The sequence below is a fragment of the Xyrauchen texanus genome, chromosome 4 (genome assembly GCF_025860055.1).
Source record: "Xyrauchen texanus isolate HMW12.3.18 chromosome 4, RBS_HiC_50CHRs, whole genome shotgun sequence".
NCBI classification, from domain to species: domain Eukaryota; kingdom Metazoa; phylum Chordata; class Actinopteri; order Cypriniformes; family Catostomidae; genus Xyrauchen; species Xyrauchen texanus.
The window spans coordinates 36695995-36711894 of record NC_068279.1 but is presented as its reverse complement, the minus strand read 5'-3'; the positions used below and the strand labels follow the sequence as shown (position 1 = coordinate 36711894).

The following is a 15900-nucleotide window of genomic DNA, read 5'->3' as shown; positions in this document are numbered from 1 at the left end:
CAATTAAATTCGTACATGTAAAGCTTCTGAAAATATAATGTAGTCATATGGTCATAATTTATGTTTTTGCTTTATAAATGTAGGAATCTGCTGAATGAAATGGAGCTCTATCCTTCTATTTGGTCATTCATTTCACTTCCTCTCTCTTTCTCTTTTTATAGTTTTTTGTTGTAGTCGTGTGGAATTTTGAGCTCTATATGGTCCCGCTTGCTCTGCTGATGCTGCTGGCCTGGAACTGCATTCTCATCGCTTCAGGGAAGGACACTAGACAGGGAGAGATGGTGAGTTGCCTCACGTACTGACGCACACCTGTATCCATGCACTCAGATCCATATCCAGTAAATTAAAATATGATCCACTTCCTGAATTGAATAATTTTTAGTTTTTCTATGGAGTAGGTGGGAAATTCTCTCTTTGAGTATCACTTTCCAAGCTGTTTATTTATTTAAATGTTTTAATTAAATGGTGTCACAAATGTGTAATTCCAAAGAGGATATATTTTTAATCATGCTCAAGTGTGTTTACAAACTGCAACATTTCCATTGCAATACTGCTATGATTTTGTTTCCTTGGTTTATTATTAAAGTATAAAGAAAATGAATCTTGAAGTTAAATTCAATCAACTTTATATGCATATACATTTTCATTAATCTTTTAGTTGGAGTTTGTGAACTTGGTATGCATTAGACTTCAATGAAATTACCAGCACCCAAGGTAGATAGTAAAGTATTTGTAGATCATTATTTCAGGGTGTACATAAGTTTTACCAGGAATAGTCCCTTTATATATAACTGGAGTATCTAGGATGTGCTTTGAGTAAATGGGACAGGGATATGAACTAATTCTTTTGTGTCCTGGATACAATTGTGTCCTGGTCTTTATAATTCTTTTAAAATCACTTACCCTATGAGCTACTCTAGTTTTACAAAGAAAGGAGACTGTAAAATAAAGTGACAAGAACCTGAAGAAAGTGTCTGTCCGCACTGTCTGCTCATTATTTTGTCCTGTAGATGGCGACATTGTTTGAAAAATCTCTGAACCAGAGCTCTGCATAATAAAGTACATTTATTTGGCTCTACGGGTGTGTTTAACTTAATATAATGAGTACTGTTTACATAAAACTGGTTTCCTCTTGATTTAACATGCATATCAATAAATGAAGCAGTAGTTCATTTAGGTTACAATAAGAGAGGTTGTTGATGAATAATGTACTTGTTTTTTATCAACATCAAGTTTGTAGGGCAACATTTAAGGAAAGTGTACCTTTTTATTTTAAACTATTTTCAATTGAAATGTTGTCTCTCAATTAATATGAGCTAAGTTAAGCTGCATGCATAATAATTGTAAAAGAATTAGCAAAATGTTTAAAATGGTTTTGGATGGAGGAGTAGCATGTCACACACAGGACATGTCACATTTCCAAAAGTATCTAAAGATCTAAAAAAAAAGTATTAATAATAAAATGCATAGACAATATAAAAATACCTTATTTGGAAAAACATGTACAGTTTCCTGTGGTGGTAAGTGCTTAATACTATTTATTCTACAAACTCTCACAGTGAAATTATAATGATTTTTATGACTTTTCTAATTTTCGTTTCATGTGAGATATCTTATGACTGCACTCGTTTTAAGTCGTATGATTTTCACTACAGCCAATAATGTCGCTGGACATCGTTTCCATCTAATACGTGACAATTACTTCTGTCACACACAACAGCTCTCTATCATGTATAAACACTCTACTGATTACGGTTAGGCTTAGATGAGGGGTTTGTGTAAGGATATAATATTAATAAGCATGTCCTTAATGCCTCGTGCGCAAAACTCTCACTTACTTATGCATTATACATCTGGGCATTTGCACGTGATGAAATCGTACAAATTGATATGAACAAACTCTTATGAAATCATACGAAATAGTCAGCTCTTAAAAAATGCACACATTTTCATGAGACTGGGTTGAATTTATTGCTGGGTTTTTTTTCTTCTTCTTTTTATTTGTTTTGAACCAGTTGGTTTAGAAGTCAGGGACTCAGATCTAGGTAATGGGTCAGATGTGCAAATCTGTGGATTTAAAACACATGAGAGGGCTGGAGTTTGGAGTAATGCCTTTAACCCCTTATTCCTCCTTCCAGAACAATTTTTTTTTCTCTGGCAGTCCATTGTTCTGCATTTTGACGACTGTTACCACAACAGATGAGCCACCGCTGGGGCTGGCGAGCGTGAGAGAGCCTGAAATACTAAACACACACACATACAGGGAGTCTGCTTTCCATTAGCTGAAAACTCACTGATGAGCTTTAGCTTGGATACTCCAGCTCTTTCCAGCGCTTAAACTGGGCACATTTAGGGTGAATACAGGTAAAGTGCGACGCTTACTCATAATTTGTCATCGCCGTTGTTTTTAAAAGATGATTCAAATGGCTACATCAATGTCACTTACTGTAATACTATAGTTTTTTCTTTTTCTTTTTTGGTGATGATGATTTTAAGTAATAGGAGAATTTCAACATAATGATAGATGATTAGGCTTAAGTGTCCCCTTAAGTGTTCTCGCTACATGTACAGTTGAAGTCAGAAGTTTACATACACCTTAGCCAAATACATTTAAACAAGTTATTCACTATTCCTGACATTTATTTTTAGGAAATAGTCCCTATTTTAGGTCAGTTAGGATCACTACTTTATATTAAGAATGTGACATATCAGAATAATAATAGAGAGAATTATTTATTTCAGCTTTTATTATTTTCATCACATTCCCAATGGGTCAGAAGTTTACATACACTTTGTTAATATGTGGTAGCATTGCATTTAAATGGTTTAACTTGGGTCAAACATTTTTGGTAGCCTTCCACAAATTTCTCACAATAAGTTGCTGGAATTTTGCCCATTCCTCCAGACAGAACTGGTGTAACTAAGTCAGGTTTGTAGGCCTCCTTACATGCACACACTTTTTCAGTTGGATTGAGGTCAGGGCTTTGTGGAGGCTACTCCAATTACTTGATTTTATTGTCCTTAAGCCATTTTGCCATAATTTTGGAGGTATGCTTGGGGTCATTATTCACTATTTGGAAGACCCATTTGAGGCCGAGTTTTGACTTCCTGGCTGATGTCTTGAGATGTTGCTTCAATATATATCCACATATTTTCCTTCCTCATGATGCCATCTATTTTGTGAAGTGCACCAGTCCCTCCTGCAGCAAAGCACCCCCACAACATGATGCGTCCACCCCCATGCTTCAAGGGTGAGATGGTGTTCTTCGGCTTGCAAGCCTCACCATTTTCCATCCAAACATAACAATGGTCATTATGTCCAAACAGTAAAAATGTTGTTTCATTAGACCAGAGAACATTTCTCCAAAAAGTAAGATCTTTGTCTCCATGTTCACTTGCAAACTGTAGTCTGGATTTTTTTATGTCATTTTTGGAGCAGTGTCTTCTTCCTTGTTGAGTAGCCATTCAGGTTATGTCAATATAGGACTCGTTTTACTGTGGATATAGATACTTGTCTACGTGTTTCCTCCAGCATCTTCACAAGGTCCTTTGCGGTTGTTCTGGGATTGATTTGCACTTTACAGAATACATCTCCTTCCTGAGCGGTATAATGGTTGCATGGTCCCATGGTGTTTATGCTTACAAACTGTTGTTTGTACAGATGAACGTGGTACCTTCTGGCATTTGGAAATTGCTCCCAAGGATGAACCAGACTTGTGGAGTCCCACAATTATTACCTGAGGTCTTGGCTGATTTCTTTTGATTTTCCCTTGATGTCAAGCCAAGAGCACTGAGTTTGAAGGTAGGCCTCCAAGTGACTCCAATTAGCCTATCAGAAGTTAATTGGCTAATTGTCTAAAGGCTTGACATTATTTTCTGGAATTTTCAAGCTGCTTAAAGGCACAGTTAATTTAGTGTATCTAAACTTCTGACCAACTGAAATTTAATAGTCAATTAAAAGTGAAACTATCTGTCTGTAAAGAACTGTTCGAAAAATTACTTGTGTCATGCATAAATTTGATGTCCTAAACGACTTGCCAAAACTACAGTTTGCTAATATGAAATCTGTGGACTGGTTAAAAAATTAGTTTTAATGACTTCAACCAAAGTGTATGTAAACTTCTGAATTCAACTGTGTGATTTTGTTTGTTGGTGTGCTAACTGAATATCATTTTATTGATTAGTATCTTATCTCATTAATCTGTTCAGTTCCTGTGTGCTGTCTTTACCAATAGATCAGATACTCAATATATGTAATTGGCAGCATAAAAACACTCTTTGTTGCCTCGTTTCACTGCTATTGACTTGTTATCCGACAAACAATGCTGCGGTTTAGATAAATCCATGTTTTTTTATTTACAATTTCTGCTTTATTTTTTAAGCTTCACACTTGGAGAGCTTTGAAAAGACTAATATTCCCCCAGTGGAAGTCTATCGTTCATGTTTCCATCACTACAGTAGAGATGCCAGCTTCCTTCTACCTGGCGGGATGTCATTTCAGATAACTCTAACTGTAGCTCTCCGCTAAACCTGCTGACACATAAATGCAGGCTGTGGCACTCCAGAAGTCCAAAGGCTTCTGTTTTTTTGAGACAGATAGAAATGAGAAATGAGTTACCCAACCTACACGGCAACACTTTCTTTGAAACTTTTCCAAGTGTTTGTTTGACATCTAGGGATGGGCAGTTCAATCTTAAAATATCAAAACTTCCGATACCAGTGTTTGGTATTTGTGTGGAAACTTAAAAATGTGTTTCATGTTGTAATATCTAAATTTAATTATTTAATTATTATTAGGTTACACCATGAAAGTAATTTTATAGGTTAAATCGAGTATAAATAGATCATTTTGAACAATTGCAGGTGACAGTTGTAATTTTTTTTCCCAGTGTATTTTGAGAAGGTCGATCCTCACATAAAAATATATATCCTACATATTGCTTAATACTAAGAACTGTATTATTTATTTAGCATGAAAATGAAAGATATATCATAGGATTTAAAGCACAACAAATTTACATTAAAACGTATTTGAAATAAACGGATATTATTTGCCAAAGGTCATTGTCCAGACAGCTGTGGCTACTAATGTGGCTCAAATAAAACTAATGCTAAAAAAATTATGAACCCAATCTTGAGGATGTAAGCAGTCATTTAATCAAGCAGACGTCTTCAGGTGATGAAGAATAGACCATTTTTTACAAGTTATAAGCCTTTTGTTTTGCACGGCTCTCCAGAATATTTGATTCTGAATGGCCAATTGTGGCTGTGGTTGAGTATTTTTGTATAATTAATAAACTAACTAAACTAATTGCTAAACTGATTTCCAATGACTTCCCAAATAGCCATGCATGTTTCATATCTTTTCTATGACTGTGTGGACTCTTTCTTTTTTTTAGATAATAAATAATTTCAACTCAAATCAATATTTCAAATGCAATTATTTATGTACTTAGAATGTCGTTATATGTCATTATCACAGAATAGAAGCTGGCCATTCTCGCAAAAATCAATCCCCTTCAGACTGACTGTATATTATTCATTACATAGCCTTTTTTTTGTTGTTGTTGTTGATTATTGCAATCCATATCAACAGCCTAAAATGTTTTAGGAAAACAAAAACCCAATTTCATCTGTCACTATTCTTGAAGGGATTTGTTACCTCAAGATGTGACATGCCAGCTTAACGCTTAACCTGTAGTCAGCTGACCCCTGACTCGTGTATTCTTGTGCTGTTCTCCGCCTGCCACCCTTCCACCAGATACCTGACCTCGCTGTCATGGCCTGTTATTGTTAAAGATCCTTTTTACCATCTGGAACGGCTGTGCTCCAAACACTAGACTACACTCCAAAACCGTTGTTTTAAATCAACAGAATAGGAGCAAGTTGGGTTGCTGTGTGGTGCCTGTGGTTACACTGTGTTTGTTTTTATGTTGGTGAGATCAGACAACAGAGATCCACAAGAAGGAATTTTGATGGAGATGAAGTGACATGCAAGTCTAAGAGATGTGACTTCTGAACTTCGCTTGTCAATCATCAGCAGGTGATGGAAAGCTACGAATTCTAAAGTGACACACAATTTCTTCTGGTCTTCTGATTTCACTGGTTTCAGAAGAAGAGCCCCCTGCTGGCCGGTAGTGCAAGCTCGCCCACCCTAAGCGTAAGATAAGGGAGCACCAATGCAGCTTGTCAGGCCATTTTGACAGCAGCTGTAAGTGTCCACCTCCTGCAGGATTGTAGTGCTCACCACCCCAACACCCAGCCCTCACCTCTGGTTGTTTGGAGACCTGGAAGCATTCGGGTGGGCTTCAGTATGACCACTCAGGCTCAATGAAGCATTGGACTGCTCAGTGTGAATGGAGGGGAGCAAAGCCCATTGCTGGTCTAGAAGACCTGGGCTGCCAGATTCACTGGCCTGGAAAACAGGTTACCAGATGTTTTGAAGGTGTTAATTATAGCATTCACTCTTAGAGCTGGAGGAACAATGTGACGTCTCTTTCACCAGCCTGAGCACAATTAAGCATTCTCGGTTCTTTCTTAATGGTCAGGGTTACTCTCAACATGTCCTCAAGCACACTTACAGTTTCTCCATTTTCCTCTCACAAAATTGAAAGGGTTAATCGTTTTTTCATAGCCCTTGCAAAATCACATTACATTTTTTTTCACACAATTATTTTTAGTGGTGCTTGAATAGGCAAGCATTGTTTTTATTAATGGAAAACAATTAAAACAATTGTTTTTAATAATGGTTTAGGAATTAAACAAACATCTATCCAAAAGTGTTAAACTTCAGCTTGTAAACCATTTGTACTACAGACCGGAATAATACCTAATATCATTTGGCTTGTTAAAAACAAATGTACTATTACTATTGTAAGTATGGAACGGGTAGAGCAGGCGCGTCACAGTGGTGCCGTGACCCGGATGGGAGTGAGGTTTAGGGGGTTGACTGTAATGGAAGCCAGCTGATATATAGCTGTGCAATGTGTATAAATCTCACTCTACTGACCTCAAGAGATGTACTAGCGACTGACGCTAGAGGCTTTAGCCTTTAGACTTCTTGTTAGCTCACCTGCCTCCCATGCCGGAGACGCTGTTTCGAGTCCTGTACGGAAAGAGTAGAACAGGAGCGTCACAATGGTGCCGTGACCCGGATGGGAGTGAGGTTTAGGGGGGTGAGTGCAATGGGAGCCAGCTGATATATAGCTGTGCAATGTGTATAAACCTCATTCTACTGTCCTCAAGAGATGCACTAGCGACTGACACTAGAGGCTTTAGCCTTTAGCCATCTTGTTAGCTCACCCGCCTCCCATGCCGGAGATGCCAGTTCGAGTCCCGTACGGAATGGTTAGAACAGGAGTGTCACAATGGTGCCGTGACATGGATGGGAGTGAGGTTTAGGGGGGTGAGTGTAATGGGAGCCAGCTGATATATAGCTGTGCAATGTGTTTAAACCTCACTCTACTTACCTCAAGAGTTACACTAGCGACTGGCACTAGAGGCTGTAGCCTTTAGCCTTCTTGTTAGCGCACATGCCTCCCATGTTGGAGATGCTGGTTCGAGTCCTGTACAGAACGGGTAGAACAGGAGCGAGACACATGCTAGACTTACACTGAGGAAAGATCATTTCCATTTCTGTGGACTAGGGCCCAGTTGCAAGAAAACCCTTAAGCTAGGGTTAACCCTAACCCCCTATTTTTAAGTGTATTGTCACTTAGGGTTTTCTTTACTTAAAGTAATATTCCGGGTTCAGTATAATTTAGGCTCAATCAACAACATTTGAGGCATCATGTTGATTACCAAAATATTTTTATTAGTCTTTTACCTCCTTAAAAAAGTAAAAATCGATGTTATAGTGAGGCATTTACAATGGAAGTGATTGGGGACAATGAAAGTGAGTGTGGACTCTTTTGGCATGTTTAAAGGCAGAAATGTGAAGCTTATAATTTTATTAAAGCACTTAATGTACATACATTTTTCCGGTAAAACTAATTTATTATTTCAGCCGCAAAGTTGTTTAAATCATAAGTTTTACAGTCATTTTAGGGTTTTAGTGTTTGTTAACATTATATTGTCATGGCAACGAAGTTATAAAACTGGGTATAACTCCACAGAAAAAGTTAGAAAGTGATTTTTATCACACTAAAATCATGTTAACATGCATATTGTTTATGTCTTGTGTTTATACTTTTGAAAAAGTGAGTATTTTAACATTGAACATTTGGCCCCATTCACGTTCATTGTAAGTGCCTCACTGTAAAAAGGAAAAGGAGGTGCAAAATAAATTTTTGTGGTAATCAATATTGTACCACAATTGCTGTTTATTGAGCTTGTACTCGACCCAGAACATTCCTTTAAGGTGTTTTTTGCAACAGCCTACAATTTTATCAAGATTTGATAAAGTCCCTTTGACTTGGACTAGCTTCAGTGGCAACCACTCAGAACACCCTAGCAACCACCTAGCAATGCCATAGCAACCACACAGAACGCCTCAGAAATGGCATTAGAATACCCTGGCATATACCTAAAACACCCTAGCATCATGACAGTAACATTTGCACAGGCCAGTACCACTTACATGGCTGTGGCTCAGATGATAGAGCAGGTCGGCCACCAATCGAAGGGTTGGCGGTTCGATTCCCGGCCCACATGGCTCCACATGAACATGAAACTGAACCCCAAGTTGCTCCCAATGGCAGGCTAGCGCCTTGCATGGCAGCTCTGCCATCATTGGTGTGTGAATGTGTGTGTGAATGGGTGAATGAGTCACAGTGTAAAACGCTTTGAATACCGTTAAGGTTAAAAAGGCACTATATAAGTGCAGTGCAGACCATTTACCATATACACATAATCTAGTGTTTGAGGTTATTGTTTTTGCTATTTTATTTGACACCGCTAGTGGTACAACACTCTTCACCTTTAATTTAATCGGTTTGGAAACATCTACCGGCTGTGAAGATCCAGCCTACATTTGCTTGTTCTAATTCTGTTTGCTCATTCCTTCACTACTAACACTGCACAGTCTTTTGCCTTGCCACAGAAAACAAGTTACCGAATAAACTTTTTTTCAACCTTTTTTTTTTGTGTGTGTGTGTGTGTGTGTGTGTGTCTGGTACAAGTAGTGTTTTGTCTTTTTCTTCTGGTGTGTGTAATTTGAAAAACAAACAGCTTGGATGGAGCTTCATGAATAAAGGATACGTTGGTACAGGTGGGCTGCTGTGGGGGGAAACGAAGGCCTGTCAAGCCCACCTCCAGTGTCAATCATGAAACGACAACATAAAGAGAAACGGAGCGAGAGTCTGTCTGCCAGCTATGCTCCTAGAGGCGCTTCATGGTAGAGCTTGTCTCACTCTCAGGCTGCTGTTTTAGCTGCCGGCTCAACAGGGACAACAAAAAAGACAGAAGTGTGATGGCAGGGCCGGGAGAGGATGAGGAAGAGTGAGAAGAAGAGAGGAGAGGTGCTCTAGGCCTTTAATCCACCTCAGTGGTACCACCTCTTCCAGCGCTGTGCCCCCGTTACAGAGACAGCACTTCACCCGCGCCTGGCAGACACGTCTCCGCTCCTCCGTGCCAGCCCCTGACAGGTGACAAAATCAAAAGGTCACGTCACTTTGAACTGGCAGCTTTTGTTGCCCTGCTGATTTCCCCCGTGCCATCTCAGCTCGCAGGCGAGGTTGGAGGCGAGGCGGGGAGCAACTTTGGCAGCTCCTGAACTTCATCTTTGTGAACTTTTGTACCCATGATTTTGCTCACAACACTGCTGCTCTGTGTGATTTTTGTCACGGCTGCCGCTGCCATTGTTGACTCACGCTTGTCTCTGGAAGCGCTGGTTTTATTTACAGAACAGAATGCAAGCATGTTTTTCTGAGTCCTGGGGGTTCAGGGTTGCTGCAGATTACAGTAGAGCTAAAGCTGTGGGACCAATGACACCGCTGACTCTTCTGCCATCTGAATACACATGACCCTGGCGTGTCCCCAGACTGCAGCATCACAAACCAGAGTCCTCTCATCAGGCCATGTGCCCTGTACAACTCAGCCCCAAAGAGACGTACTCTCTGATCTGTACAGTTTTGGCTGAGCCCCTGCCTATAGTGGTTTATGAGTTGAATAGTAAAGCGTCACTGCGAAATTGTTTTTTGGGTTTGGCCAGTTGATGGTGCTATACAAATGATTTTGTTTTTTTAGTGGTTCAAACTATGGCATTTTTTTGGCATGTTTGATGCAAAATTGTGTATACTGTATTTTTTCCCAAAGTGTTAGGTGAATATTAGAGGACAATGACATATAAAAAAAAATGGCTGACATCAGCTAATCAGATTTTAGCAACAATTACACAAATTGAATGGCCGATTATCATAAAACTTGGTAAGTCTATTTAATGGCTGATTGTGATAAATCATGTATAGCTTTAGCTTTAGCTTTGTTATTTTTATGACTATTGCCCACATATTTGGCATATTCACATATTAGTGACCATTCTTGATGGGACTGAGTATTAAGAGTTACTTGATTATTTGAGTGCACCCAATATTTTGCCAAAAGTCAGAATCTTTGACTTGACCCCAATTAAATGGGTACATGAATGAATAAGTACATATACGAAGTACTATATTGAAAAATCTTAAAATCACTCAGACGATGGGTTTTTTGGTACATTTGACTTTTTGAAAATTTTACATATAATGGTAAGTGGGTATTTGTGGACAATCATATATTAAGAAAAGAATCACCTTTCAGTAGCTATTAAACAAGTTTCACAATGTCACAAAACTTGGCGGGTCTATTAAATCATGACACTGTGTCTTAACCAGACACGACATGATGAAAATCTAAAATGTTAATCAGAGTTTATTGTCTTTACCAGCTGTATTGAGAGACAACACATTTTGTTGATTGCTTCTTTTCTATTTCTGCTGCATCACCCCAGGTAGCTCTGCCCACTGAGAAATTAAATTGGTCCAAAATCCTGCTCCTCATAGCTGTACATTAAACATGAAATATGTTCTAATTGGCTTGATCGTGTAGAATTTTCACGTTCAGTGTAGACAGACTAATTGCTGGTCTCTGAAATCATTGCAACACATCAGGTTAGGACGTGTGAGTGTGCAAGTTTTTCTTTAGGTTTTTGATTGTCCTAATATTTGAGTCATGACCATCCTTAATGAAATTGAATATTATCCCAAAACAGAATTGATTGTTTCTTTGAGTGTACACCATCTTTTTGCTGGTGTTCGTACTCTTTGACTTGAGCCCTTGCAGAGGTCAGACCACAGTCAGCCAATGCTGGCAAAGGCTCAAGCCCTCCCTCTGACCAGCAGGTCTCTGACAGCCTGTGAAGAGGCTGTTTGGGCTCGATGTGCTCCGGTGAGAGCCCTTATCAGCCTTCCAGGCCTGGGCTCTCGCGGGCCCTTGGTCTACATGCGACATACAAAGCAGGGCCAGCCCCCGAGCAGCTGGAGACGCTAGAGATGTCTCACATTTCAAAGAAGAGCTGGAGGAGGGAAAAGTGAGAGAGCTGAGGAGGGGAAAAAAATGAAAGTGCATATCTTCATGTTGGATGGGTTGTCTAGCTAGGGCGTCTATTCCCAGCGCACCTGTCACAGGGAAGGTTAGAATTAAGAGTACAGATAGCAGGGTTCCTCCTCAACTGATGGCAAGAGGCAGGAAAAAGAGCTTTTACTTGCCATGATGGATGTCACAATGTTGGTTTGGAGGTCTGGAGGTGGTGCTAGAGCTAACCGAAAGGCCAAACAATGGTCTCAAGATTTCAATGATGCTATTTTAGTCTTGATTCCTGTCTACAAGTGAGACACATTAAGTTCATGCTACCATGGGTTTGAACTAAGTTCAGTCTTAGCATGTAACCTCTGGCTAACCTAGAGTTGATACAGTATTGCGGCTCTTGAAGATCCATGTGCTACTAAGCTACCACAACACCATCACTAGTCTCCTCACAACAGTGTGTGTATCTATCCTGAACCCTGCTTTTGTTTCTGCCTCAGGCTGCATTTACATAAGAGGCTTATAGCAGACATACACTCTTTCTTTTAGACAAAACAAAGGAACAAAAGCCATTGTGTGCTAAGTAACAATTTTTGGATGTTGCAAAAAAAAAAAAAAAGAAGAAAAAAAAAGATGAAATGCAAGAGCCAAAAAAAATCATCAAAAATATGTATTTCTCCCCTGATAGATTTTTTTTGGCATTTTCACATGACAGAGTTGTCGTATGTTAATAGCACGACATGACCTTGAAGCTTTGATGCGGGATTGACATGAGGAACCACAAGAAGAGAAATAATGATGTATGTCTTCTCAAACCTCTGGCAACAAAAACAGACATGTGATACACACACCTCCCGGGCTGCTACAATCCATAGAGGCCAAATGTAATGTTTTCAGTTGACCGAGATAAACTCTTTATTTGTGTGCCAACATATCACCTGATGTTTTTTTTTTTCTACAGTTCTGATTAACGGGCCAATGTGATCTGAATAATTAATGCTGCCAAAGTACCAGCTCACACAAAACAGGATTTCTGTTTGTGAAAGTAAAAAAATGTGTTGCATATTTTACATTCCAATAACAACACTTTTTCTCAGTGACGGCACCGAATAGATTTCCAAAGAATGAATGAGTGTGATCTGATTGAGCTGGCAATTGGGTTATTGTATCCTAATACCAAAGCATTTATATTATTCTCAAATCTAACTAAGCAAATTAGTTGTTTGTCTCTCAGGCGTTAAGGCACTTACAGACTATAGAAAGCTCTGATGGAGCATTGGATGGATAGTAATGTGAAATATCCATTTTGAACGGAGTACTTTGCAGTGAAGGTAACTTTTTCCAACTTCAGGTTGCATGATACAGCTTCACTTTCGTAAACCCTTCCATTTATCCTCTACATCTTTGTAACGGACAATCCCCCTTGAAAACAGTTCAGGGCATTGTCTGATGCAGGGTTAACTCTAGTCTAGAAGTGCCCATGATAGAGCCATTTCAATTACTTTAACTCTTTCCCTGCCAGCGTTTTTTAAAAAAAGTTGCCAGCCACCGCCAGGGTTTTGGACGATTTTCTCTAAACTTTAATGGCCTGCAGAATATTTTCTTCCATGAATATATGAAGATGCTATATATCACAATAAAGATCTGAGCCTCTGCTTTTAGGCAAAAAAACGATTTTATTTTATCTTCATTTGTTCTTTTTTTATTGCGACTTGAACAGAGGTAGGTTTTGTCAAAAAACAACATTTCAGACAAAAAGCTGAGAAAAAGGCATGTTTATGTCTGATATTTTCAGCTTCTCATACTCCACTTCTTCATGTTTGAGACGATCACAGTCTGTTTCTTTGATCAAAGAGTTGCGTACTCTTTCAAAACATGCGCAGGGGTCTTCCTTACCGTATAACACCTAAAACACGGAAACCCGGAAAATTCCGTGTTTGGCGGGGAAGCGTTTTTTCATAAAACACGGAAAATTCCGTGTTTGGCGGGGAAAGGGTTAATATAATCAGGTTGGTAGATTTCCAGATGAGGAAATCAATATTTAATTATGCCTATACAATATTAGTCCAGGATGTTCTATCTCTAGCCTCTGGTGAACTAGAGTACAAACAGACAGTCAGATTTATAAAGTGAAGCACAACTTGTATTGCTACTGTATAATTTGTAGTTCATAGGAATGCGTCTATAGTTCAACAACTCCAATCACACTGTTTAAACTATTCTTTTCACCTCAGTATTCTCTTCATCACTCATTTTTTATCAGTTTTGTTGCTCTATGTTCATGCTCTTCTGAGAAAATTGTGTAGCCAGTAGCATTTCTCGAGGTCATGGGCGTACAGCTCTTTGTGTGCTTGAGACAAGTATGAAAACCTGAAGGGGTTTGAAGGGACCATTGTTGGCCTGGATTTGGTCCACTGAAGCACATAGTTAACATTCTATGTCATCAGCCTCCCTTTGCCAAAGGCTCTATTGAGGTTTTAACCTTGTGGACAAGAGGACACGACTGATGACTTTGGAGACTGGGGTCAGACTCTGAGGGTTTGTTCTCTTTCAAAGGACTATGTGCTATCATTTGTTTTCACTTGATGATGTGGAGATGTTCCTAAGTGTGCATGTGATATTGATTTTCCTATGTTTTGTATTTTGTCTCTTCTCTTTTGTTCTGCTCTTCACAATGCATATCAGCAAGCTGTGGAGGATTTGCTGGAGGATGAAGAGGAAGATTTTGACAGAGATGACAAGGTAATAATTAGTGACACTCAAATACATGCATTCCAATACAGATGTGTATTTACTGCTCACAAATGCCTTTCACTTAAGTGACATGTAATGCATATGTAGTAATACTTAGATCTGACCTCTCTCAATGGCCAATAGTTTTTTCTTCTTGTGTTTTTAATGCTTTGGGACACATTTCATGGAGTCCACAGCTAGTTTGTCAAAGCCGCCAGCACCCACTGTACACTTTTTCTTTGTACCCAGAATAAAGGGGATCCACGCATGCATAAATAAACTTGGCTTCAGGGTCTCTGTGTTGAGCTTCTGATATTTCTCAAGGCCTTTGAAGTGCAATTAATGAACCATTCAAATGGCTGAATGGCTAAAGGCCAAATTTCCCAACAGCATGTTAACGTTCACGAGCAGGCAGATTCATATTTCCCTCAGAAATGCCAGTATTTATCCACTTTGTCTGGAAAATGGGTCAACAAGAATGTCAACAATGCAAGATGTTATTAAGATGTCGATATTCTTATTAAATTATTTTGTGCATTCATCTATAGTGGACTCTGAGAGAAAATAAAGATATGTTTCTCACTAAATGAGATATAGCTAGAAGAAAATGAACAAAGTATCATTGTTGATGTTGTCAAGCTGGATTGTGAATGCAGCTCTCAGTGATGTTTGTACCTCCTCACAGCCAATGTTTGGAGTTGTTTGAGAGTTGAAAAGGGTTTATTGTACCTCTTTATTTAATGTTTTTCTTTGCTGAAGTTACTTGTCCTTTTCCCTCCTTTTTCTTCATTACTGGTTCAGTTTAAATTGGGACGAGGTGAACAAATTATAGTTTAAATTTCTCTCTGTCTTTATCCAGCTCTCTCCCCAGTTCTCCCCTTTTTTCCTCTACGTATGTCAGAATGATGGTGACCTCACACACTCATTACCTCCTCTGTTTGTTCTAACAGTAAAATACTGAGGTCACATCAGGGTAGGCCCACTTTTACTGGATGAAGGAATGGAAGAAAAAAAAGAAATGGATAAATGTGCTATGGCCTCATTTTAATTGAACCTGAAGCATATGTTGCAAGCATGTGCAATATGTCCCAGATGTTTAGGCCTAGTCTTCAGCTCTTCTTTATTCTCTACAAGGCAGCTATTAGCTGGATAACCTTTGCTCCAAGGGCTAAATGTAGTATTACATGGCAAGCACCTGTTTTGCATTGGGTTGAGGACCAGGCGTAGCCCGAGCCAAGACATGTGTTCTTACTTATTGAACTGCTGTGCGATAGTCAAAGTGTCTTTCTTCAGAGTCTATGCAGATATTAGTCAATTACTCATATTGAAAGTCCTAAGTCAGGGCTAATTGATGGAAACGGCTCAGTTGCTTTGCACAATTACGCAATTGGTACCAAAATGAGAAAAAAGGGAGGAGGAAAGAGAGAGAAAGATCAACAAGTGAAACCAAGGTTGGTGCAAACCACTATTAAAGTTGTTGAATGCAGTATTTTTGCTATGCACTGAAATAGGTGAAATGAAATCCGTTACAGGAATCTCTCACTCTTATAACTTCTATGTTGATTTTATTAGATTACATTTTGGTTCTTATGTTGCTGAATTTTTTTGTTTTGTTCTGAATATGTGTTCTTGAATAACTAAATAAAGGTACATAGCAACCCTAAT

At 38.9% G+C, this 15900-nt stretch overlaps 1 protein-coding gene across 1 annotated transcript in view; it reads left to right on the top strand.

The window, feature by feature from the left end:
• Nucleotides 1-15900, top strand: part of LOC127642883 (multiple C2 and transmembrane domain-containing protein 1-like) — a 182175-nt gene that overhangs the window by 125237 nt on the left and 41038 nt on the right. Inside the window, exons 16-17 of the mRNA XM_052125316.1 lie at nucleotides 162-281; nucleotides 14188-14244. Of these exons, the coding sequence (XP_051981276.1) occupies nucleotides 162-281; nucleotides 14188-14244 (177 nt within the window). The remainder of the gene's footprint in view (nucleotides 1-161; nucleotides 282-14187; nucleotides 14245-15900) is intronic.